The 27781-nt window shown below is 36.7% G+C and overlaps 1 protein-coding gene and 1 non-coding gene across 6 annotated transcripts; one reads left to right on the top strand and one right to left on the bottom strand.

Moving 5' to 3' along the window:
- Positions 1-1117: 1117 nt before the first annotated feature.
- Positions 1118-26278, top strand: LOC145556108 (uncharacterized). Of its 5 annotated transcripts, none has more exons than XR_014091745.1 (5): positions 1118-1413; positions 2504-2803; positions 24963-25134; positions 25280-25610; positions 25764-26278. XR_014091745.1 is itself a non-coding variant. In XM_081617780.1 (5 exons), exons 1-2 carry the CDS (start codon positions 1261-1263, stop codon positions 2793-2795), a joined length of 453 nt encoding a protein of 150 aa, XP_081473906.1. In that variant the 5' UTR covers positions 1118-1260; the 3' UTR covers positions 2796-2803; positions 24963-25134; positions 25280-25610; positions 25764-26278. The 5 variants fall into 5 exon arrangements, 4 of the variants coding, with proteins under 4 accessions (XP_081473906.1, XP_081473905.1, XP_081473904.1 ...); XM_081617780.1 differs by having other exon boundaries at positions 2496-2803; XM_081617779.1 differs by lacking the exons at positions 24963-25134; positions 25280-25610; positions 25764-26278 and adding exons at positions 4295-4466; positions 4584-4942; positions 5096-5642 and having other exon boundaries at positions 2496-2791.
- On the bottom strand, positions 24111-24219 carry LOC145557163 (small nucleolar RNA R71). Its single transcript, XR_014092217.1, has one exon. It is a non-coding gene; the product is annotated as a small nucleolar RNA R71 (small nucleolar RNA).
- Positions 26279-27781: the final 1503 nt, after the last annotated feature.

Genomic DNA, 27781 nt, shown 5'->3' with positions numbered 1-27781 from the left:
TTTAACATTTCCTTTATCCCTAGACCCAACCACGAGAGAGTGGTACTATGGGTTAGATCAAAAATTCAAGGCAACATGGGAAGATGTAGTTTTGGCTTTCATCACCCAATATGAGAGTAACGTAGAGTTTAAGTCAACTCTACATGAACTCGAGATGCTTAAGCAAGGCGACGATGAAGGTTTCCTTGCTTTCTATGGTAGATGGCGAGAAAAGGAGGCCCACCTTTCCCAAAGGCCTCCTGAACTCGAGTTAGTAAAAAAATTCATTGACAACTGTCAAGAAAAGTACAACAAACATCTATTTTACCTTGGTCTAGACACTTTTCAAACGGTCTATTTTGTGGCTACTAGGATTGAAGATGATCTTGCTAAAGAAAAAAAAAAAAACAAACCTCATCATCATCATCAACCTAAGAATAACTACAAGAAGGGGAATGATAATGCATCATCCTTTATTGACGTATTTGCGACTTCCACGCAATACCATAACACAAATTGATATGATGATCTTAGGAATAGATGGACAAAAGAAAGAAAATTTACTCCATTTCCTGTAAGTTATAAAGAATTGTTAGAAAATTTAAATGAAAAAGGCTTACTTGCACCAACAAGGCCAACACCACCCGCTCCACCAGAAAGAAGATTTCCTCAATGGAATGGTAGTGCTTATTGTTCTTATCATAGAGGCGTTGGACATGATACTGAACGTTGCTATGTTTTAAAGCACAAAATACAAGATTTAGTAGACGATGGAAGAATTCCTACGCCTAAACCTAACAATAATGCATCCTCTTTAGGGGTGTTTCACATCGATGAGGACCATATGAGAAGTGATACGTTCAATCCTTTGGACTATATCACCCTATAGGATAACCTCTACCCACAATACTCATTCGGGCAATTAATGAAGTATGTGGACTATGCACTAGTAGAAAAACACAAATGCGCACTGAGTTATTGGCACCGGTTCTTAAAAACCAGTGGCAAAAATATTAGGCGGAATTTAGTATAATAAAAAGACACCGGTTCAAACCAAACCGGTGCTAAAAATTTTAAATAGCACTAGTTTGAACCGGTGGGAATTTATTAGAGTGAAAAAAACCCTGCCCCTCTTCCCTTATTTCTCTTTCCTTCTCGCTCTCTCTCTCCTCTTCGTTCAGACCTCTACTGGGTTTGTCATCCTCTTTAACTTCTGTATTCAACCATTACTCTCTCTTCACCATTTTTATTACCTTCACTAACCTCCCTTTCGGTTCATCAATGCGTCTTCTCCTTGATCTTCCACCTCCTCTTCCTTTGACGAATTCGACGACGAAATTAGACTTAAAGATCCGATTTTCAGCGATCTCTTTGTTGCTTGCTTCATTTATCCTTCCCACCCCGCAGCGCCATCTATCTTATCTCTTTACGAAGGTATGTGCTCTTCGATTTCAAATCTAGGGTTTCTGATTTTTAATTACTTTTTTTTTTATTAGTGATGAACAATTGAAATGATAGGGCATTTGATTGAATTAGTTGGGGTTATGTTGTGATGAGGTCGATGAACATGGTGAACATGTCGATAATTTTTTTTTGGTCCCTCTTGTTCGATAATTATTGTAATTTTCTGAATCCCCGAAACCCCTTATTTATTTTTCTAGTAATTTTGATATTCAATTGTTTTCACTTAGTTTAAATTATGGGTTTAATTAGGTTTTACTAGCCTTAGCAGACTTGATAGTAAGTTTTGGGGTTTTAGTACCCATTCCTGTTCTGGGGAACTGTTTGGAGCAACCCTGTTTGATTATTTCCGTTGAGGATTCTTATTTCTTGTTGACACTTATTCACAATTGTTCATTTACCCTTATGTTCTTGAAGGATGGTTATGAGTTGGGGTTTAGATGTAGTATGTAGGCTAGAACGATTTGTAAGTGAATGAATAAGATGACTTGCATATATTTGCTTCTCTAATTTTTGTCCTTTCATAGTCAAATTTGAATTGTTGTTATGAGTTGGGGTTTTAATTCCTTTTTTTTTTTTAAAGAGTCTTCGACATTTGAATGCATGATTATTTAATTAATAACACATTACTCGTTGTTAGTGATTCTTTATAAGGCTAATTTAATATTTAGGGTCTCTATAACATGTTACAAATTATGTTCATTCATTTTTCATAGAATGCTTTCGACTCTAATTTAATAATTTAATCTTAACATCTAATACCAAATATTCAATTGACCTTAATGTTTGAGTGATATGGATTCATTGATTAAGGTTTTTAGGTAGCATAATTTGAGTTGGCAACAACCCTTTTTTTATAACAACTTGGTAATATGGATATGAGCTTGATAGTTATATCATTTTCTAATATTTTTTTATTTTATTTCTTTTTTGAATTTAGTCCTCTGTGTTTCTTAGCTTTGAATGAAAATTATTACAGCTTCATTAAGTATTAATGCATGCCTTTTATTTTATAATCTCTTATAAATTTTGTTACTACTTGTGGCTCATGGCAGTATATCAGACTGCTTTCAAAAGAAAGTGAGGAAAGTTCCTCCGGAAAAAAGGATCAAGAGCCTGCTTTGGCAAAAGGTGTTGAATGTATGAAGGCTAGCATGGAAGCTTCTACCGATTTTGAAAATAAGAGAGATAAACAACGTGAGTATGCATTGGAATGCCGAGAAAAGTGCTTTGTCCCTGAGGTGCCAGAGACACCGTCAACTACTAATGAGATAGAAGTGATCCAGTCTATACAAGAAAGAACTATTGCAAATGTTCCTGAAGAAATTCCCACTCAAGGACCTGAATATAAGTAATAATTGAGGTCTAGACACTTTTACAATCTCCCTCTTTATAATATTTGCATTCTAACATTGCAGTCCCAACCACTTTCTCATAGTCTAACAGACTCGCTCTTTATAGTATATAAGTAATTCCTTTACTCTCAAACTTGCAATTTTGATTAGAATAATTCTGAAATAAATCCTTGATAAAGTGGGTGCTTACATTATTTTGGGAATTCCTTTATCCTGTCTAGTTTTTTTTTAGTTTGCTACAAATTAAATGTGAATTATAGTTTGCATTAAGGAGAGCTCACACCATTAGTATCTTCTGAAAATGGATGTGTAATATATAAATTTCAAATATATATTGATTACTGTGATGATCTTTCATCTTGCGTGGAGATGATATGAATAGTTTGAAATATGCTTGCAAAATCAGGAGCTAGGAAATTGAAGGAGACTTTGCTTTACCTTATTAGATTGTGGAATTGACTGAGATATCCTAGAACACGAAAGAGTGCAGTAGAATGAAGTTTTAATGTCTTTTCTTGTCAAGGTCTTTTGGGCCTTGGGGGTGTCGTAGTAGGATGTATTTTGAATGTTCTCACATTGCACATTTGTAGCTTGCAAGTATATAAGTTTTCTTATACTCTTATGTAGTTATATGCTCCTAGTTGTTTGAAAATCATTTTTGTTAAGGGTCACAAGATTATCAAGCTTACGATATTAATATGAATGATCACGCAATTCTAACATTCTGAGTCCATGTTTCAAGAAAAAATGTCTGGCTTACCCAGTTACCCTTTAATTATTCTCTTCTTCATTAACTTCCTTCTCTATCCAGTTGGCTCTTCGAATTGTCCCCTATTTTTTAAATTGAATTGAAGGGGGGGTGGAAGTATGTGTGGCTGGGTCATCAAGTGTTTTCATTTCTGGCTTTCCAATTTTAAAAGGGAAATTGAGGAATCAGTCCGGTACATGTTCATAGGGGTATCGAAAAAATCTGAAGAATTAGCATCAGTCTTGTCTTATTTCATGTGGTTCAAAACTTGAAATATTGGAGAAGTGAAAGAGGGAGAGGGAGAGAGAGAGAGAGGGGGGGGGGGGGGGAGGGGGAGGGAGGTGCTTGACCATATTAGGAATTTTATCAGTTGTTTTGCAACACCAACTTTTGCCATGTAAGAAATATTCTATAGCTCCAATTACATCGTTCTTCTATTTGACACATAATTTAGAAGAATGAAAGACGTAATAGTTGATGATATAGTCTCCTTTGTGAGCTTTAGTAAAAATGCACATCTGCTAGGTTTTGACATTTGCATCATGAGTTGACCATTGGTGCTGATTTAACAGAAACCATGATGTTCTGTCTACATACTAGAAATTTTCTACATGTTGTCTTGATTTGTTTCGTGTCATGATAGGGAATGCTCTCATTCTGCTGAAAATGATAGTATTGCTGATTACCTTTCCAGTTTAAGTTGGCTACTTGAAGTTTAATATTGAGATTGCTTCGTTGCTGTCTCCTGTAGAGCTCCTATGGAAAGCAAAATATGGAAGATGAGAGCGCGTACATGGCTGAAGTAGAAGATAACTCACAGCCAAATCAGGGGATTTCTCCTGTTTCAGAATTGATCATATAGGAAAATGGAAAATTTGGCAATTCAATTCAAAATTTACAAACTCCTAAGAGTGATGTTGCAGGTAAATATACCTATACTGTTGTACATGATGCTGCCTCTAATCCATTAAACCAATTACATCTCTTTATTTAGTTTCTATTATCTTTTTTCTTTTTAATATAACATTTCTGCTCCATAGTTTTCTTGGAGAAAGATTTTAATTGTTGGATCAGATACTGCTGCGTGCAACAGTAACAATGTAATCAATGAAGATTAAAAGGTAGAACACCAAAGTTGTGAGGAGAATGTGACTTTCTACACAGAAGATAATGATATCATGGATGTTAACCACAATTCTTCAAGAGAAGCCCTTGATTTGATTGAAGCTCTAGATAGCCATTCTAATCACAACGTGTGCTTAAATGACGGTGAAAACAAATCAGAGCCCTCTCAACAGTTGGATCTCAATTTGAGGAGATTCTTTCCTGGTGTTATTGAAAATAAGAGTAGTAATGAAAATCAAATGCTGAATCATTTCAACGCATCAGCTTTTACACGGTGAGTTACTTCCTTCCTTCATGATGAGTCATGTGTAATATGCTTCTAGGCAGCTACTCAATGATATCGAACATAAAAGCTAGTAAAGAAATTAGTAGCAAAACAGGCTTTTATGGTTTTCAAATTTTCTAAATTATGTTGTTCGTTCTGTAGGTATGTGAACAAGGCATCACACATGTCAAATTCAAATCCAAGTTCCATTTCAAGTCCTAAAGACAAAATAGGCAAACCTGTTGATCACTCATTAGACAATGTTCTAGAGAGAAGCTACAGTGCTAAGGATCCTCTGCTTTGCAACTGTTCCTGAAGAAATTCCCACTCAAGGACCTGAATATAAATTCAAAGAAGAGCCAATGGAGGAGGAGAAAATACATGGCTATGAGAGGAAAATAACAGTTCTATGTTATGTCAGAAGATAGCAAAAAGTCTAAGCAAAGAAGTCTTGAAAAAGGGATAGCTTATGTCTTGTTCAAAACAAGGGTGTGCCTTATTCTTTGTCTGTGCAACCACTGCAGCTTCTGCCTCGAAAGGCTGCTGCCTCACATCACAAGGTTGCTGCTGCATGCTTCCATGATCCTGCTGTTGTTCTAGTCTACGCTGATGCTACTGCTACGCTCTACGCCACTACTGCTAATCTGCTCTACGCTACTATTGTAATATTATTACAGTCGGACTGTTTACAATATAAAACTATTTTTTGTGATTTTTTTTTGAATTAAAATTGTAATTTTACTACTTTATATATTAATGAAATTATAAGTTTAATATATGTATAAGTTTATATATCAATTTAAGTCATGTTACTGCTTTATATATTGATGTCATGTCAAGTTGTACGTTCATAACACTTTCCATTATTCACAAGATATACACAACACAAGCTTGCTTTAAAAAAGAACCTATATCAAAATTCATTTACCAAAATCTCCAAAAACATGATCATTTGCTTCACAAAAACCAAAAATGGAACAAAAAGAAACAAAAGGCTCAAAGTTCTAAAGATGTGGCTTGAAAAGAAGGGAAAAGGCTCAAATGGTTAGCAAGTAGGCAAATGTGAACCCAATAACTAGAATAAAGAAGATTAACCTAGAGAAAGAAAAATTATCACCCCGAAAAGATGCCTTTGTCCTCCCTTGATGGTTCGATCTCGAGTTTGAAAATTATGAGTCAAAATTCAATATTAGGTTTGCAAAAGTCAAGGATCCAAGCCGCTCATGCAAGATATGTATAAGGCTAGAAAAATATGTAAACCTCACATGGATGTAGTAAAAACTCACTAAAGGTGTCAAATCGACTATAGAAAGCAACTACCAAGCATGCCACAAACAAGTAGAATCGGCTTTCATGATCCCCCTAGTTCTTAGACATGCTACCTTAGCATATGCTATCCTAGAATAAAACAAGCATATTCTCAAACCGTGCATACCACTACCAATTAGGAAGATGTTCATTCAAAAGAAAAGTTCCATTGGTATATAGTCCAATTCACAAGAAAGTCAACAAAAAGAAAAAGGAAAGCCTCAAAAACATTATTCAAACCAAAAAAAAAAAAGAAAGAAAAATAAGGAAAAGTAAAGAAAATAAAAGAAAAATAGGAAAACAAAGATAGAGGAAAACACAGGAAAATAAAGAAAGGAAGAAAGATGCAAGTAGAACATGTAATTCCCAATCATGAAACAAGTGGTCATTTGACAACAACGTCAATGACCCCAAACACTCTAAGGTGTTACAAGCATTACATCCTCGAACATTTCAACTTCTCCTAAACTAATCCTAATCTATGCATCCTTGAAAAGAAAAGAAAAGAAAAGAAAACAAATAAGAATGATCTCACTCCCAGCATTGCTAATAAAAATAAGGCGAAAAGTCTACCGCCCTCATTAAGTTTCAAGAATCAATCTCATCATCAACAAAGCCAAGTGAGAAGAAGAATATACAGAAAATAGAGCTATAAACAAAAAAACTGTTAGTAACTTCAAAACAAATTAAAAGAAATTAAACTAAACAAAAAGAAACTACAAAGCAAACAGTAAAGAAACTATCGAAAAGAAAGTAAGAGAATTAAAGAAATCTAAACTACAGGATTTGGATTTAAGGGTTTTGGACATTAGGGCTTTGGATTTGCAGGAGCAAACAATATGCATCATCATCAAAGTAATCATAACAACAACATCATCATCAAGAGAGAAAGAGAGATGAAAGGCCTAAAGAAACAACAAGCGAACAATATCAAGAGGAGACTAAGGCATGCAAATGTCAAGCATCAAGGCAAGAAGTAGACAAGGAAATTTCCAACAACAAGATTGGCCACCGAGACAAACCCCTAAGAAAAACAAGTTCCCCCAAGCTAAACATGAATGCATCTCAACATCCCTCCAATACAAGGCAAACAATACATAATGTAAGGGATGGAGGAACAATGCACAAAGAAGAGGAACTAACTACCACTCGGCCCGACATTATCATTATCATCCCAATCGTAGGAAAACCCGGATTGGGGACCATAAGGATCCCATCCCCCGGTGTAACCGGGTGGCCAACCATAGTGCCCCTTGAAGTTTTCTTGTTGCCAAGGAGCGAGAGGAGCATATTACTTGGGCAAGACGAGCAGTAGTGGATGATCAGGGTGCACATAAGGGTCGTTGATCATAAATGCCTTCCAAATGAATTTGCATCCCCTTTATTTTCCTACTGAGAGCATCCAAATCAGGATTAGCAAACTCGTAATCTTGTTGATCTTGATGTTGTTGCGGTAGTCGTTGATGCAGATTTTGTTGTTGTTGTTACTCTTATTCTTCTTCTTCTTCATCACCTTCACCCATATCTATATTATTATCATCATAGGGAAGGCGGTGACTTAAGGGAACATGCCATACATTAGGCACATCCTCACGGTGGATAGAAGTCAAGGAAGGGTTAGGGAGATAACACCATTTTTGTTCTCCCTAAGCCAATCAAACACCTCATCATCTTCATTCTTTGCCAAAAATTACACTTGCTTCAATTGTGAAATATCAAGGTAAAGAGTGCTCGGACTACCTACCGGAGTACAAGAGGGCAAGTAGTCTAACTATAGAGTGTGATCTCCATTTTTGACGCGGGTTAAAACTAGGTCGTCGAAACGAATCCTCCCACAGTCAAAACTAAATTTTTAAACACATAACCAACCCAAATACTAGTATAGAGGCAAGTCAAGGGTCGAACCCAAGGGAATGAAGGTAAGCTAACTATTGCTAAAGTTAAGCTATCTCGAAATGCAAGAAGGAAAGTAGGTTGTCTAAATCAACTAAACAAACAAGTAAACACCAAGTAATCAATATATCGAATCACTAGGGAATTATTATCCACATATACTTGCAATGAATACACACTAATTGAGGTGGAGATTGATTAATTTGAGTATTGCGAGGGAAGATAGATAATGTAATCAAAAGAGCTCGAAAAGTTATCTCCTAGAGGTTAAACTAGCGCCAACTACGAAAGACTCTACTAGGATCGCCACAAGCCAAACTCAAGCGATAAATGCGAGTTACAAATCAATGTTCCGTATCAATGAAGACACACAATGCAAGCATGAAAAACAAGGTTGATCACTCCTTCCAATCCATACACATGCACAAAATCAATCAACCAATTTAATTACAATGCTAAATCAATCAAAAACCTCCCAACTAGCTAATAATCCATCACTAATACATGCTTCACCACATCCCTAGCAAGAAAACTACTTACAATCTACTAAAGAAATAAAAAACAAAGATATGCAATTCATCAAACACTAGTGGAAAAAACGCTATTAGCAATTGGCAAAAAGTGACTTTTAGCAGTTGGCATGTGGAGATGCTATTGCGGGGGCTACTAATGCTTATATTATTAGCAACGGGAACTTGCCAGTTGCTAATAGTGCTTATTCGCAACTGGCGTAAATCTAGGGCAGCTGGTAATAGTACTTATTTGCAAGTGGCGTAGAACTAGGCCAGCTACTTATAGTGTTTATTTGCAGCTGACATATAACTAGGCCAGCTGCTAATAGTTTATTTTTATATATAAAAAAAAAAACTATTAGGAGCTGGCCTAGTACTATGCCAGTTGCGAATAGTCATTTCTTTAAATTAAAAAAAAATATTTCAATGTTGCCAAATTGACATACAAAAATATTATATACAAAAATTTATGTTAATTTTGAAGTATACATTCATAACAAATTACAAAATATGCAAAATTTTTATTTTTAAAAAACTGACTGGTTGAAACATTTAGAGATGCTTTGATCACACTGTTGGGGTTTAATAAGTCCAACTTACTGCGGAAACGACCCCGACCCAAAGAACCACTCGCAATTAATAAAACCATAAAGCATAACAAATAAACATAAAAGGATAGAATCGTAATTTACCTTTGACGCGTCCTTCGCCCGACCTAATGGGCTCTTACTTGAAAGCTTTAGCTCCGAAAATACCGAGCCTCCAACGGTATCCACCCACAAAGGACGAACACCGACTTTTTAGGTCCGCTACCTTGGAGTTAGCAAGGTCCGACCAATACCCGAGTGATTAAATGAGTTCAAAGGTTTTCACAATGGTGAATCCTTTTTCAACTCTCACTCAAGTGATTTTACCAATACCCCAACTTGGGTATTTATGGGGAAAACAAGAGTGTGAAAAGGCTCTCCCATCAATGTAGGAGAATTTGATTTTTTTCATTTTATTTTAAAGCTAAAATAAAATAAATAATCAAACTAGTAATAAATCAACAAGTGGCAAGCTCTTTAGAGAGGTTAGGTGAGGACGATTTGGAGGAGGGAAGGACCAAACTTGCTCCCCACTCCCTCTCCAAAAACCGGCCACCTCATTCCTTAAGCCTCCCCTTACAATGCTCCACATAGCACCACACTTGGGCACCAAGGCACCCCAAGGTGGGATGCCATGTGCGGCTGCCAGCAGGCCCAGCACAAGCGTGCGGGCTACTTGGCGCTGCTGGCCAGCACACCCAGCACAGCTTGTGCAGGCTTCTTGTGCACTCGGCCAGCAAGCCGCGCATCAATGATGCGTGCAGCTTGCTGAGTGCCGATGCACATTGCGTGCGTTGGCCAGCGCTGCTAGCATGCTATGCTAGCACTGGTGCGCTAGCACGCACCAGCCGAAGGGTTCAGTCAAGATTAAGCTGTAATATTAATTATACATTAATTTACTGATCGGAAGCGGCCTCCACCCAGGCATTCCGATCACTTGACCTTGCTGAATATATTAGCTTTCTAATAATTTTAAACCCTCTATCAAAATAATACACTTGTTCGAAGGACACCATTCCTTTCAATCTCCCACTTTGTCGGAAGGACAAGTGAGCATTTAGTGTATTGCCTTTTTCCTATGTCTCTTCATGTCCTCTTCATGGACTATAAGGTAAGATTATTTCGTCATCCTTATTACGTACAGAAGTGTTTCTCGATTCCAAGCTTGACTGTCAATAAACAGATGATTTCTAAAATCCATCCGAGCACGACCATGCATTTTACAGTGTCGTTCTATGAGAGGCCTTGTATACAACAAAGACATCTTCCCTATTTTAGTAGGGGGACATTCCTAGTCTTATAATGTAGCTCCTCTTACTGAGAGTACCTAGCCGTCCGAGTGTTGCCGTTATAATCCCTTATTACGGCAAACCTTTGACAACATCAAAACGGACTAGTACTCAAACAAGAGAACTCACAATACTCATGGTCAAGGAATTAGGTTCCAATAGCCATAATGAGAAGTATACTTATGACGATTTTTAATCTCTTAAAGTATTCTCATAGGTCGATCAAGTACGGTTCTAAACCAATACCTGTGCAAATGATTTATGACAGTCATGTCCTCGTAGCACAAGAAACAGTGCTATAAATCAAACTACACAATAATCTCAATTGGTCATTAATCTTCCATCGTTTAAATGACCTCGATTAGGGACAATTTTCGATTATAATATTCAATGTTCACTTAATAGGTGTTTCCTTATCAAGACTGGTCTTGATACCCTATTTTAAATATTCCAAGAATCGAATGGACTCATTATTTAATCCTAAACCACAATTAAATAGCAAACGGAGTAATAAAATATTGTATGAAATTTATATTACTCCAAAACTTGAATGATTTTTCTTTGTGTCTTACATTAAGTGTTCAAAATTTAACTAAAACACTAAACAGGGAAATCAAAGCCAGTCTCCTACATGCCTGATTCCCATTGCCTCAACGTGCTTGTTGTGCTTCACTTGAGGAAAAGTTTTTGTAAGTGGATCGGCTACGTTGTCATCCGTTCCAGCTTTGCAAATTCTGATTCCACCTTCTGATTTCCATTCTCGAATCATGTGAAACCGCCGTTTGACATGATTGACTTTCTGATGTTCCCTTGGCTCTCTGGCCTGAGCAATAGCTCCATTGTTGTCACAATAGAGGGATATTGGACACTTTATGGAGGGTACAACATCATGTTCACCTATGAACTTACGAATCCAAACAGCCTCCTTAGCCGCTTCAGAAGCTGCTAAGTACTCGGCTTCAGTCGTAGAATCTGCAGTTGTACTCTGCTTGGCACTCTTCCGACTGAAAGCTCCTCCATTCAGACAGAACACATATCCAGATTGCAATTTGAAATCGTCTCTGTCTGTCTGAAAGCTTGCGTCGGTATAACCTTCAACAACTAATTCTTCTGAACCACCATATACCAGGAAATTATCCTTGTTCCTTTTCAGGTATTTTAGGATATTCTTGGCCGCAGTCTAATGAGCCTCTCCTGGATCTGATTGGTAATGGATCGTTGCACTCAAGGCATACGATACATCTGGCCTAGTACATATCATGGCATACATGATTGATCCAATAAGCGAAGCATATGGAATCAGGTTCATTCTTTGCCGCTCATCAGGTGTATGTGGACACTGCTTCTTGCTCAGGGTTATGCCATGTGACATTGGCAGGTGACCTCTTTTGGCCCCTTCCATGCCAAATCGAGCAAGTACCTTATCAATATAAGTACTTTGACTCAATCCAATCATCCTTTTTTTTTATCTATTCCTATAGATCTTGATGCCTAGTATGTACTGAGCCTTTCCTAAGTCTTTCATTGAGAGACATTTTCCAAGCCAGGCCTTTACAAACTCTAACAACGAAATGTTGTTTCCAATGAGCAATATGTCATCGACATATAAGACTAAGAAGGCGATGTCACTCCCACTGACCTTCTTGTAAACACAAGATTCATCTGGATTCTTGATAAAACCTAACTTACCGATGGCTTCATCGAATCGCGGATTCCAACTTCTGCTAGCTTGCTTTAGTCCATAAATGTACTTCTTAAGCTTACAAACCTTCACAGCATTGTTTCGGTCGACAAAACCTTCTGGTTGTGTCATGTACATAGTTTCTTCCAAATACCATTTAAGAAGGCGGTTTTGACGTCCATCTGCCATATTTCATAGTTATAATATGCAGCAATCGCTAGGAGGATCCAAACGGATTTAAGCATTGCAACTGGTGAAAAGGTTTCATCGTAATCAATACCATGAACTTATCTATAACCTTTTGCCACCAATCTAGCTTTGTAAATGAATACATTTCCATCTTCGTCGGTTTTCATCTTGAAAATCCACTTACATCCGATAGGTGTAAAACCTTCGGGTAAGTCAACCAAGTCCCAGACTTGATTTTCAAACATGGAATCCATTTAAGATCTCATGGCCTCATGCCATTTAGCAGAGTCGGTGCTTGCCATCGCTTCCTTGTAGGTTGCCGGTTCATCTACATCTATAATCAGGCTGTCCTTTGATATCTCGGTTAATACTAAACCAAGATATCTATCAGATTGAGATCTCGGCCTCTAAGACCTACGTAGGGTAATGGATTGAGCATTTGCATTGTCGGTTTGACTTTGCACATTTTGACCATTTTGACCTGCGTCAACAGATGCTACTTGAGCACTTTGACTGTCATTCTGATTTTGTTGCTCATCCTCACGAACTTCGTCGAGTTTGATTTTTCTCCCACTTGTCATTTTGGAAAGGTGTTCCTTCTCCAAAAATACACCATCGGGAGCAACAAACACTTTGTTCTCCGATTTGTTGTAGAAGTAATACCCTTTGGTTTCTTTTGGGTAGCCCACAAAGTAAACCTTGTCAGATTTGGGATGATGTTTGTCAGAAATCAATTTCTTGACATATGCTCCAATACCGCTGTTGGGGTTTGGTAAGTCCAACTTACCGCTAAAACGACCACGACCCAAAGAACCACTCGCAGTTAATAAAACCATAAAACATAACAAATAAACATAAAAGGATAGAATCATAATTTACCTTTGACGCGTCCTTCGCCCGACCTAATGGGCTCTTACTTGAAAGCTTTAGCTCCAAAAATATCGAGCCTCCAACGGTATCCACCCACAAAGGACAAACACCGAATTTTTAGGTACGCTACCTTGGAGTTAGCAAGGTCCGACCAAAACCCGAGTGATTAAATAAGTTCAAAGGTTTTCACAATGGTGATGCCTTTTTCAACACTCACTCAAGTGATTATCCCAATACCCCAACTTGGGTATTTATAGGGAAAACAAGAGAGTGAAAAGGCTCTCCCATCAATGTGGGAGAATTTGATTTTTCCATTTTATTTTAAAGCTAAAATAAAATAAATAATCAAACTAGTAATAAATCAACAAGTGGCAAGCTCATGAGAGAGGTTAAGTGAGGACGATTTGGAGGAGGGAGGGACCAAACTTGCTCCCCACTCCCTCTCCAAAAACCGAGCACCTCATTCCTCAAGCCTCCCCTTATAATGCTCCACATGGCACCAAGGCACCCCAAGGTGGGCTGCCATGTGCGGCTGCCAGCAGGCCCAGCACAAGCGTGTGGGCAGCTTGGTGCTGCTGGCCAGCAAGCCCAGCACAGCTTGTGCGGGCTGCTTGCGCACTCGGCCAGCAAGCCGCGCATCAATGATGTGGGCTGCTTACTGAGTGCCGATGCACCTTGCGTGTGTTGGCCAGCGCTGCTAGCATGCTATGCTAGCATTGGTGCGCTTGCACGCACCAGCCAGCCTAGGCTTGGCTTGGTGCGCATGCTAGCCACCATGCTATACCAAATGCTCCTAGCACTCGGTTTGCTCGGGGCATTCCGATGCTAGGGGTATTTTGGTCTTGTTGATTTATTATTTTCGTGTCTCGTCTTTTATTATTTAAACTCGACTTCCGACGCTCCGTTTCGACGCTCTAAGCTCAAATTTCCGACGTCTAAATATTTAATACTCAGGCAACGAATTAATTTCTTCCTAATTAATTCGTCAAGTCGGTTCGTATATTTTATAGGGTGTGACCCAAAGGGTTCAGTCGAAATTAAGCTGTAATATTAATTATACATTAATAAAACTGATCGGAAGCGGCCTCCACCCAGGCATTCCGATCACTTGACCTTGTTGAATATATTAGCTTTCGAATAATTCTTAACCCGTTATTAGAATAATACACTTGTTTGAAGGACACCATTTCTTTCACACACGACTACAATCATTTGTATGGATTGCATGATTCACATTAGAAGTATGCGCACAAAATTCCTTTAACGATTTCCCAGACTTCAATCCATGAACCCTGAGTTAAATCAATAACTCAAATTAGTGAAGATATTTAAATTTTAGAACACCAACATGGAGAGCCCATCATGCTAGACAATAGCAACTTTAAAAAAATTAGAAAAAAAAAATCTAAATTGCTAACAAGCCAGTTGGAAAATTCAGAGTAATTAATGGCCATGACGGACAAAGAAAGGGAGATGGGTCATATACCAGACAAAGAATATATGTAAAAACTGGCACTGATTGTAGTCTAGAAGTTGGAAACTCAATCTCCTGCAGAGTGTTTATGTTAGACGCAACACTATAGCTACTTGGGCGTATAAACCAAGTGAAAATAGACACCACATTACAAACCACCAACTGAATATTGCCCTTACTGCTATCTTAGTTGCTTCATTTGCCTGTCATCCACACAACACAGAAGGAGTGGAGACAGTGAAGTGAGAATCAAAAAATTGATTTACAAAATGATTACAAACAAGTCACTCAACAAGTAATCCCATGGATTCTAGATAATATAGAAGCACACATTTTGCTCACTAAGATATATTAGAAGCTTTTAAGGCCTATTTGCGATTCATGAACTACACTCTAATTCCTTTCGACTACAAGCCTCTATTGTGAATTATAACAAACGTCATAGTTATATATCCATCTATGAGGTACAATAGAATAATCTAGGGTAAAATTAAGAGAAACCATAAATAACAAAGAAAACAACACAAAACATTAGCCAGTTGTAGAACAACTAGTCAGAACTACATATGTGTAGACACCTAAAAATGTCTCCCCAAAACCAAACCCGATGATGAACAACCTTTCACCGACATTATTGGTCAAGTTGAGTATATAATCTTTGGAGTGCTTAAATCCATGTTTCCATTCAATACATTTTATAAATCAATCCATTTCCTAGCCCATTTCCCTACATCATAACTTGTTTTCCTCTTTTTGTGTCCACATCAGAAAACCTAAGAGAAACTGATTTTTGAATGAGTTATGTCTTCGATAAGTGCAATTACTAGATATATCAAGGATCACGGTTATGGAGATAAATATTTCATTCTATAGGGTCGTCAATGTTTGGTGCTAGATATGACAATTGATCTTTGGGCTAGCTAAATGGCCCAAAGCCTTATAGAGTGGATCCTACAAGGTCACACATAAGAGTATTGAGTTAAACAAGTTAGAGGCCCATTATTGGGCCTCATGAGTTTATGATATAACTTGTTGATCGTTGGTCTTGGATAGTTAGAAGAGTTTAATGGGTTTTGGACTTGACATGGTTTTATTTTTAGATATGATCTATAAATATAAACCATGCCTAGGGTTGCATGATATAACAATTAACATATAGTGAATTGTCACACAAGAAACCAATCTTCCCAAAACCCTAACTCTCTCTCTCTACTTGGCTCTCTCTCTCTCTCTCCTGCCTGTCCGTACGACCCTCCTCCTTGGGTGGCGCGTTAATGGTGTTGTGGTGTGCTTGTGGCTCAAATCTCCGTAGAAGGTTGATTGAAGTGTTCGGTCACAACTAACTAGCATTAGTGGAGGTTTATTCCGTGCTCGTGGACTTAGTAGAGGAATCACACGTGGGGTTCTTGTTTTCCTTATTATTCTTTCTCAATTACATGTGGAATCACGCTTTAAAGGTATAATTCTTACTCCTTTATATGTTATGAATGAGATCCTTGGTTTAGATTCTTTATGATTATGATTCATGTCTATTCTGCAATTTAGTACCTATATTCTCCTACAAAGGTATCAGTTAGCCTCTTGCAATTACATATATTGAGTATTAATTATTTGATAATCCACAATTTTAATTTAATTAGGAGGGAGAATAATTTAATTATGTGTCAATTATTATATTAAATAAGATTTAACAATATAGAATCATTAAAAGTTGTTTAATTTGCTCCATATTAGCCTTAATTTGATCCGAAAATTTCCCTAATTAATTCGAAAAATTCAAACCCCCCACCCTAATTTTTTTGAAAATTTCAAAATCATAAACCCAAATTTGTGAAATTTGTGATTTGGTTTTGATTTAATTCGATAGTTATGTGTTTAAAGAATTTAATCCATTTTGATTTCATGTTAAATTATGAATTTTTCATGATCAAATTGTTTAATTTAAAAGTTAAATTGAAATGGGAATTAAATTCATGAAGAACCTTAATTTTGAAATTGAATATGATTTAATTTTAAAATTAATAGGACCACATTAATTTAATTTCAATAAAATGTTTTGTTTTAATTAAAAATAAAAAAAGGGGATTTTAGGTGCGGCAGCCACGGCTGGGTGGCGCAGCCACGACGATTGCCGCACCGGTGGTGGTCCAGGAGGGAGGGCGGGCTAGGAAGGGGTCGAATAGGAGTAGCACAACAGTGCACCACCTTGTTGCGTGTGCTGCTGCTGCTGCTGCTGTTCTTGTGTCGCTGTAGGACAGTGTACACTGCAAGGTGTACGACCACCGTGGCCGGCTCTGGCTGGCCACACTACGGTGGCTGGCGCGTATTTCAAAAAAAATTAATTATTTTATTTTATTTTGGATAAAAATCAGTTTTCAAAATTAAAAATTAAAATATAAGTTTTGATTTTGGAAGATTAACAAAGTTAATCATGTTAATTTAATTAAGATAGGATAATTATGGAGCAAAAGATTCTATTTGGATAATATTTGATTTAATAATGTGATTATCCCATAATTATTTTATGGTATTAATTCATTTAAAATATGTGATTGGCAATTAATTTAGATAGAATCTCAATCATGGAAAATAAATATGATTTATCTTCCATAATTAAAATAAAATTTGATTTTATCTCATACCTAAATTAAATATATGATATTTTATAATTGGTCATGAATAATATATGATATTATCTAATTACAATAATTAAAATATGAGATATTTAGGAGCCATGTTTCCTTAATTGTGAACAGTCGACGTTGTAGTTTAGGAAAGCATGATGAGTGATTTATTATATGGCATTTTATAATATATGATGTTATTTATTGCTATATAGACTAGTATGTCCCATAGATTCTAAATACAATCTGCGCATCGTGATGTATTTTTGTAATCTAAATACAGTCTGCGTATCGTTAAGTATTTTAATTTGTAATTTTATTTTATTTTATTTATGTTGTAGATAGAATAGAATAGTATTACAGGTTGCAATTAATCCAAGAAATCCATGGAGTGAAGGCCCATAGGAGCAAGATGGATGAGATCCATGAAGGTTCAAGTGGGAGCCTTTTGCTTTATTAGTTTTCTTAGGATTAAGGGGACATACTATGTCATGTTTTATTTTGCATTAGTAGATTATGCATGTTAGATTTATGTTGATTGATGATGCGCTAAAATTCACTAAATAATCACAACATAATAAATCTAGGTCCCGGTAATATTGAGGTAGCTTTTCCAATAAAAAACCCGATGAAACCTTCGATATTTATGATGAGTCATGCAAAAGCAGGGTGTCATATTATATCTTAGGGGAATGGGGGTAAAACAAATTTTACAATATTGATTGGTTATACTCAACAAGGTTAGCTAAAGAGTTTAGAACCTTGAAGCTAAGGGTAATAATTAAACATGTGATGGGTAATTATTCAACCAAGAATTACAAAAAGCTGTAATCTGTAAAGAATTTACTCACCTTGAAAATGAAATAGTTGATGGTAGGGCAAAAGTCCGGTCAATTATAGCACAAATAAAGGGTCTTGGAATCATTTTATTCAATAGGGATCAACTAAAATTGAATAAATGCTTTAAAGTTACCAGTTTTAAAATCACTTATAGTACTTTAAGTTTATTAAACATAATTATTGAATTTTGTCTCGTTTGTTTTTGTTTGTAGATGAATAACTTATACGACAACACTGTTTTACCAATGAAACTTAATTTAAGGATGAATCTCAAAAACTTCGGGGAATGGGAAAACGAGTTGAGAGACGTTCTCACAAGCCATAGGCTAGGATCTCGTTTATATATACCTGTAGAGAGCGAGTACACTAAGGGTTATAAAGCTGAAAGGCATGCTGAAATTATTTCAGATGCAGAGAAATTAGAAGACTCATTTTAGAATCTATTCCTTGGAAAAGAAGATCCAGGCACTATGAGCTAACCAACTTGCATAAATGTCTTCGTGCTATCTGTCGAGGTGGCATTGCGGCATTAGGAAGTGGAGGCTTCAAAGATCATAATGTAAGAGAGGTCGTTAACTTGATCCCTCAAATTTACTATTCATGGACTGACAGCATTAGGTATGAGGCTTACAATGTTCATTGTAAGATACTGGCTAAGAAACTCATGCCTGGTCATTCAGTAAGGGCCCATGTCAATGAACTGATTGAATTGTTCAATTAGATGAATGTCCTTGAGAAACTAATAGATGATGACTATGCACATGATATTATCATGTTCTCACTCCACGATTGTTTTGATATAGTAAAGCTCACTCATAATGATGAGGGCTCATCGGTGACATTGATCAACCTTTTACCCAACCATGCTGAGGAGTTCCTGAAAATGAGAGAAAGTGAATGCTTATTTTGTGGTAGTTGGCCATGCCATACACCAGGGTGTCCCCATCATACACCAGTGAAAACAGAAGGTAAGGAGTTACTAGATGTTTTTGTTGTAGAAATTAATCTTACTTCATCTTCCACTTGGGTATTCAATACCGGTTATGGTGCTCACATCGTTAATAACGTGCAGGGCTTGAGAGAAAGTAAGAAGTTAGCAAAAGAGGAAGTAACGCTTCGAGTAGGAAATGGAGCAAAAGTTGCTGCACTTGCTATTAGAAGTTATCACTTGAAACTTCCCTCTGGACTTATTTTTGTGCTTAATAACTATTATTATGTACCAACAATTACTAAAAACATTATTTCAGTTCCTGTTTTAGATTCTGAAGGATTTTCATTTGAAATAAGAGACAAATGTTGTTTTATTTCTACAGAAAATATGTATTATGCTAACGCAAAATTAATTAATGGTTTGTATGTCTTAGATTATATAACTCATGTCTACAACATTGATCATAAAAAGCAAAGAACAGAAATTACATAAGGATGGACTCCTTTCTTCTTTTGATTATGAATCATTTGAAAATTGTGAGTCATGCTTGCTTGGAAAAATGACTAAGTCACCCTTCACGGGTATAGGTGAAAGAACTAGTGACCTTTTGGGACTCATACATAAAGATGTGTGTGGACCAATGAGTTCAAAATTAAGGGGTGGATTTAATTACTTCATTACTTTTACTGATGATTTAAGTAGATATGGTTATATTTACTTAATAAAGAACAAGTCGGAAACCTTTGAAAAGTTCAAAAAATTCCAGATTGAAGAATAAAACCAACTTGGGAAAATAAATAAAGCATTACGATCTGATCGTGGTGGTGAATATTTGACCCAAGAATTTGATGAACATCTGATTAGTTGTGGAATACTTTCACAATTAACCCCTCTAGGAACACCCCAATTAAATGGTGTGTCAGAAAGGAGGAATATGACTTTACTAGATATGGTTCGGTCCATGATGAGCTTTACTGATCTTCACATATCATTTTGGGGATATGCATTAGAAGCAGCTGCCAGAGTACTAAACAGAAGCCCGTCCAAAGCAGTTGAGAAGACACCATATGAGTTATAGACTTGAAAAGTACCAAAGTTGTCTTATCTCATGATTTGGGGATGTGAAGCCTATGTAAAATGTTTACAAGGCGATAAACTATACCCTAAATCAGACAAATGTTTCTTTGTGGGTTATCCAAAAGAAACAAAGGGGTATTACTTCTACAATCGCGAAGATAACAAAGTGTTTGTTGCTTGCGATGGTATCTTTTTAGAAAAGGAATTCCTCTCTAGAAAGCCAAGTGGGAGTAAAGTGGTTCTCAAAGAAATTCGAGACGAGTAACAAATGGATGTGGATAACACCACATCAGAGCCAAGGGCGCATGAGTCAATTAATCATGCGTCGGAGCAAGCTAATTTGACTAGCGAGACTTTTATCGTCCCACTTGAATCTAATTCATGCGAAAATCTTCAAGGAGTTGGAGAGAATATTTCTATTGTTGCTCCTACCCCATGTAGGTCTGCCAGAATCAGAAACAAATAGTTTGTTGAGGTTATGACAACTGAAGATTATGAAATGTTCTTATTGGAGAATGAGGAACCTACAACCTACAAAAAAGCATTGGCGAGCCCCAACTCGGATAAATGGCTTGAGGCCATGAAGTCCGAAATGGAATCGATGTCTGAAAATGAAGTATGGACCCTAGTTGGCTTGCCTTATGGGGTAAAACCTATATGTTGCAAATGGGTTTATAAGATTAAAACATACAAGGATGAAAATGCCTACATCTATAAAGCAAGATTGGTTGAAAAAGGGTACAGATAGATTCATGGTATTGACTATGATGAATTCTTTTCCCCAGTAGCTATGCTTAAGTCCATTCGGATCCTTCTAGCAATTGTTGCATTTTTTTATTACGAAATTTGGCAGATGGATGTCAAAACCGCCTTCTTGATGGGTTCTTGACGGAGGAAGTGTATATGATACAACCTGAGGGTTTTGAAGATCAAGAAAATCCTTGAAAGGTATGCAAACTTCACAAATCCATTTACAGATTGAAAAAAACATCCAGGAGTTGGAATCTTTGTTTTGATAAGGTGATCAAATAGTTTTATTTAGTCAAAAGTGAAGAAAAACCTTATGTATACAAGAAGTCCAGTTGGAGCAGCATTGTTTTCTTAGTCTTATATGTAGATGACATACTACTCATAGGGAATGACATACCAATGCTTGAGTCAGTCAAGGAATGGTTGAAGAGTTGTTTCTCCATGAAAGACTTAGGTGAGGATGAATACATATTGGGGATCAAGATCCATCGCGACAGATCTCAAAGGATGATTGGATTAAGTCACGAGACTTATATTGGTAAGGTTCTTGATAATTATTCCATGAAAGACTCTAAAAGAGGATTTCTCCTTATGTCTCATGGCACTACACTCAGTAAATCTCAGTGCCTTAGTACGCCAGAAGAGATGAGACGTATGGTTGATAAATCTTATGCTTTGGCAATAGGATCAATCATGTATGTCATTATATGTACAAGGCAGGATGTTTCATATGCTCTAAGTATGTGAAGCAGGATTTAGGCAAGTCCAGGAGAAGCACACTGGACAACTGCCAAGAACATCCCTAAGTACTTAAGAAGGACTAAAGGAATGTTTCTAGAATATGGTGGCGAAAATGAGTTGGTTGTCAAAGGTTATACAGATGCGAGTTTCCAAATAGACAGAGATGATTTCAGATCACATTCTGGGTACATTTTCTATCTGAAGGGAGGAGCAGTGAGCTAATAGAGTTCGAAGCAAAGCACTATCGTAGACTCTACGACAAAATTAGAATATTTGCTTGCTGTTGAAGCAGCTAAGGAAGCAGTTTGGATTGAAAAGTTCCTAACTGAGTGATATATCTATTTTATATAGTGTTTTACCCCCGTCCTTTTGTTATAATTAGTAGTGTTTTTGGCTCTTTCGAGCCACTTTTATTACTTATTGGTGTTTTCTAGTGTTTTCTTAGTTTTGGTTGAGTTTTGTAGGAAATTTCACTTTTGGAGCATTTTCCCGGGTTTTCATGGATCAACTACGGAAATTGGAGGAGCACGACCATCTTTGAAGCCCAAGGTTGGTTAGAGTTATCAAGCTGGTGATTAAGGGCTCGGTAATCGGGATACCGAGGTATTTTGACCAAGTGATCAAGACCCAAAGTGGATATCCGGATCGGGCAAAAGAAATAAGCCTAATCGAAGTTTCAAGCCTTGAGGTGAAGCAAGGGCCCGATCGGGCAAGCATGTGCTCGATCGGGCAAGGTGTGCAAGAGATGTGTAGGCACGAGGCAAAAGGCACGCCCGATCGGGTGAGTTATCAGCTCGATCAGGCGCAGCTGTTTAGCAAGGCACGCGGAGAAAAAGGCTAGCCCGATCGGGTGGCCTTTAGCCCGATCGGGCGCGTGTTTCTGGAGCTGCTCCTTAGTCGAGTTGTTAGTTTCTAATTAGGAGTTGTTTAGAGTTTTTTTTAAGTACGTTTTAGGATTATTATTTTCAATTATCTCTTTTCTTAGATTTTCTCTCTCCACTTAGATTATTTTCTCTCTCTAGACTTCTCTCAACTTTTACTCTTGTTCTTAACTCAACTTTGTAGTTCCGTTGTTTTCGGTAACGATTTCTTCTTTATTAATTTCAGCAATTTTATTTCTTTATTTTATCATGTCTTCTTTTATTGCTTTGATTAGTTTAGATTTAATTATGCGTCAGTAGATTTCTTTCTAGGGTTTATGGGGATCCATAAATAATATGAAGGGGTAAATTATTGTTGTTAATTGTCAATGCTAGATTAATTTCCTATTGATTGATTTAATGCTCTGTGAATAGATTTGCGCAGATCTTTTATGCATGAGTTTGACAATATTGATTCGAGATTCGAGAGATGAGAATTGATGTTTAGGTCTAGTTTTAATAGGCAGGTTAACTTATAAATGGTTAAGTCGAGATTCGAGAGGTGAGATTTTAAGACCGGTAAATTAATTGTGCGATTGTAATACGTAGCGAAAGCCCTTTATGATCTGATTAATTTAAAGCATTGATGATTGATTCTTATGTTTTACCCTGGAATATTATTTATTGGTGAACGTATGCCCTAGATCTTTTATTCATTGTTTTCTTTTTACTCTACATCTCCGTAGTTTAGTTTCCTTTTATTATAATATATTGGTTACTTAATTTAGATTATTTTAATTAATTAGGAATAAAAATACTTGTTTCCCTGTGGATTCGACCCTATTTCCCTATCTACATTAGTTAGAGGATTTAGGAATTACTTTTGATTAGGTGATACGCCTTTAGCCTGTCAAAATTTTGGCGCTGTTGCCGGGGAGACGGTTTTTTTTAATTTTTGATTATTTTTGTAGTCTAGGTTATTTCTTTTTGTCTCAGAGATGCCTAGGTGTTCCAAATCAGATTACATCTATTCGATCCTGAGATCGAACGTTCCTTCCATAGGCAGAAGAATTTTCACAAGCAAATTCTGGCGAGTTCTGGTGATAATAATAATCACCGTGACCCTCCAACTGGTTCTAGCGATTCAGAGGTATCTTCAGATCCAAAATCAGAGATGACGGCTTCAAAGAAGATTAGTGATTATTCACAACCAAAGCTTGCAGATTTTCCACACCATACTCCCACTCCAGCTCTTGATGGGGTACAGTTTGAGATTAAACCCCAATTTATAACGATGATAGAAAGGAAGCAATTTAGTGGAGCTAAGGGTGAAGACCCAAATCTTCATATTGCAGACTACTGTAAGTACTGTAATACCATCAGGCAAGCTTGGGTCACACAAGACCAAATCAGGGAGATTCTCTTTCCTTTTTCTTTGACTGGAAAAGCCAAATTATGGTTTAATGGATTAAATAGAACTGCACTTGGTATAACTGACTGGGAAACTCTTTTTTTGAATTTTTATAACAAATATTATCCTGTAAAGAGAACAGCTGTACTGCAGTGCAATTCAGAACTTTGCCCAAGAAGCCGATGAAACTTTATATGAGGCTTGGGAGAGGTTCAAGGACCTACAAAGAGAATGCCCCCACCATAATCTGGCATAATGGCAGTTAATCCAAGCCTTTTACAATGGGATTGGAAATTCATCTAGAATAATATTAGATTCTACACCTAGTGGGAGGTTTATGAACCTTAATGTTGATGATGCAGGTTAAGTTATTGAAGATATGGCGATACATAATTCCCAATATGGTAATCCTAGAGGCTTTGCTAAGAAGAGGAAGCATAGTGTTGACTCTGTATCCTTTTTGCAAGCTCAATTAACCTCTATCTGCCAGAAGTTAGATAATCCTAGTACTGCAAATGTAGCTAATTTTTCTGCAATTAATAATAATGCTAATGAGGATTTCTGTGAAAATTGTGGAATTATAGGTCATTGGGAACAAGATTGCAGGATTCCGTGGAGCAAGTCAATTATTTTAAAACACCAACTTTTGCCATGTAAAAAATATTCTATAGCTCCAATTACATCGTTCTTCTATTTGACGCATAATTTAGAAGAATGAAAGACATAATAGTGGATGATGTGGTCTCCTTTGTGAGCTATCTGCTAGGTTTTGACATTTGCATCATGAGTTGACCATTGGTGCTGATTTAACAGAAACAATGATGATCTGTCTACATACTAGAAATTTTCTACATGTTGTCTTGATTTGTTTCGTGTCATGATAGGGAATGCTCTCATTCTGCTGAAAATGATAGTATTGCTGATTACCTTTCCAGTTTAAGTTAGCTACTTCAAGTTTAATATTGAGATTGCTTCGTTGCTGTCTCCTGTAGAGCTCCTGTGGAAAGCAAAATATGGAAGATGAGAGCACGTACATGGCTAAAGTAGAAGGTAACTCACAGCCAAATCAGGGGATTTCTCCTGTTTCAGAATTGATCATATAGGAAAATGGAAAATTTGGTAATTCAAGTCAAAATTTACAAACTCCTGAGAGTGATGTTGCAGGTAAATATACCTATACTGTTGTACATGATGCTGCCTCAAATCCATTAAACCAATTACATCTCTTTATTTAGTTTCTACTATCTTTTTGCTTTTTAATATAAAATTTGTGCTCCAAAGTTTTCTTACAAAAAGATTTTACTTGTAGGATCAGATATTGCTGCATGCAATAGTAACAATGCAATCAATGAAGATCAAAAGGTAGAACAACAAAGTTGTGAGGAGAATGTGACTTTCTACACAGAAGATAATGATATCATGTATGTTAACCCAAATTCTTCAAGAGAAGCCATTGATCTGATTGAAGCTCTAGATAGCCATTCTAATCACAATGTGTGCTTAAATGACGGTGAAAACAAATCAGAGCCCTCTCAACAGTTGGATCTCAGTTTGAGGAGATTCTTTCCTTGTGTTATTGAAAATAAGAGTAGTAATGAAAATCAAATGCTGAATCATTTCAACGCATCTGCTTTTACACGGTGAGTTACTTCCTTCCTTCATGATGAGTCATGTGTAATATGCTTCTAGGCTGCTACTCAATGATATCGAACATAAAAGCTAGTAAAGAAATTAGTAGCAAAACAGGCTTTTATGGTTTTCAAATTTTCTAAATTATGTTGTTCGTTCTGTAGGTATGTGAACAAGGCATCACATATGTCAAATTCAAATCCAAGTTCCATTTCAAGTCCTAAAGACAAAACAGGCAAACTTGTTGATCACTCATCAGACAATGCTCTAGAGAGAAGCTACAGTTTTAAGGATTCTCTGCTTTGCAACTATTCCTGAAGAAATTCCAACTCAAGGACATGAATATAAATTCAAAGAAGAGCCAGTGGAGGAGGATAAAATACTTGGCTATGAGAGGAAAATAACAGTTCTATGTTATGTCAGAAGATAGCAAATAGTCTAAGCAAAGAAGTCTTTAAAAAGGGATAGCTTATGTCTTGTTCAAAACAAGGGTATGCCTTATTCTTTGTCTGTGCAACCACTGCAGCTTCTGCCTCGAAAGGCTGATGCCTCACATCACAAGGTTGCTGCTACATGCTTCCATGCTCCTGCTGATGTTCTAGTCTACGCTGATGCTGCTGCTACGCTCTACGCCACTGCTGCTAATCTGCTCTACGCTACTATTGTAATATTATTACAGTCGGTCTGTTTACAATATAAAACTATTGTTTGTGATTTTTTTTGAATTAAAATTGTAATGTTATTGCTTTATATATTAATGAAATTATAAGTCTATATATATGTATATGTTTATATATCAATTTCATTAAAAAAAAAAATCCAAAAAAAATGCAAAAAAAAAAATAATTTGGGGGCATTAAGGGCACCGGTTTTGAACCAAACCGATGCTAATAACTATGTTATTGCCACCGGTTGTGAACCGAATCGGTGCTAATAACTATGTTATTGGCACCGGTTCTTAACCGGTGACAAAAGCTCTCACTTTTGGCATCCCTCAAATAAGCACCGGTTCAAACCGGTACTATAGGGGGGTTTTGAACCGGTGCCCTTTTATATTTTTCTACTAGTGATGGGACGAAGACTTTCAAGACTTATATGTCTCTAAGTATGCCGACGTCCCACCTCCATCTTGTTTACAAAATGAAACAAATGGAGCGCTTGATTGGGATCATTTCTTGAGGAACTCGCAAGATTTATCGAATCTCTCCTTGGATGAACAATAGCATTAAGCACTACTCATGGAAAATCTTGAAATGGAGGCACATCCAAAGCCTCTAGAAGAAAGTTGGTTTGTGAGTCCTACTACTAACCCGAACGAGCTGAGATAGATCATTTAACTCGTTCTGGCCGAGTCTACCAAGCACCACCACTGACGAGTGGAAAACTAGGTCGTTATCTAATCTTTACTCGGTGAAACTAAATTTATAAACACTTAACAAACCTAAATACGAGTATAGAGGCAAGTCAAGGGTCGAACCCAAAGGAAAAGTAATGTTTAAGCACTTTCAATCATGCGCCTAAGCTAGGTCGAAGAAAAAGGTAAGAGTGAATACTAACAACTAACGATACAAGCAACCAAACAGATAAAACACTAGGAACGGGGATCAACAAGTAATCATGTTAATGGCAACAACTTGTGAAGAGCAAACCAATAAAAGGTTGTGAGGTGTAGTGATAAGAGCAATAAATTGGAATCAAAGAGCTATCACCTAATTGTTAAGCTAGGGTTCACTATGAATAACAAACCAAAAGAATCACAATCCAAACCAATCGATAATTGCAATTCCTAAATCAATTGTTCCTGTCATTAGCAATTACAATGCAATCTAGCATAATTCTCAAGGCCTAATTGAATTACACACATGCAAACCTTCATTAATCAGTTTAATCTAAACAATCAATCAACACAATTCCCAAATTAATCACAATCAATCAATCATACAAGTTTCACCCAATTCCTAGCCAACAACTACTCAAATATCATCATCTACCAACTAACATCTATGGAAATCAAGAATCAACAATATATCAAAAACAACTACACTAATCAAGCATCAAACATCAAAATCAATCCAAATAAACATGAAATTAAACAAAGAAATAAAGTGAGATAGAGTTAAGAATGCTCATCGATAATAGAGAAGATCTTGAACACAATTATCACCCTTATATCTTCAATCTC

Source organism: Chenopodium album, chromosome 8 (assembly GCF_948465745.1).
Source record: "Chenopodium album chromosome 8, dcCheAlbu1.1, whole genome shotgun sequence".
Taxonomy (NCBI): domain Eukaryota; kingdom Viridiplantae; phylum Streptophyta; class Magnoliopsida; order Caryophyllales; family Amaranthaceae; genus Chenopodium; species Chenopodium album.
This window is presented reverse-complemented; position numbering and strand designations above follow the sequence as displayed.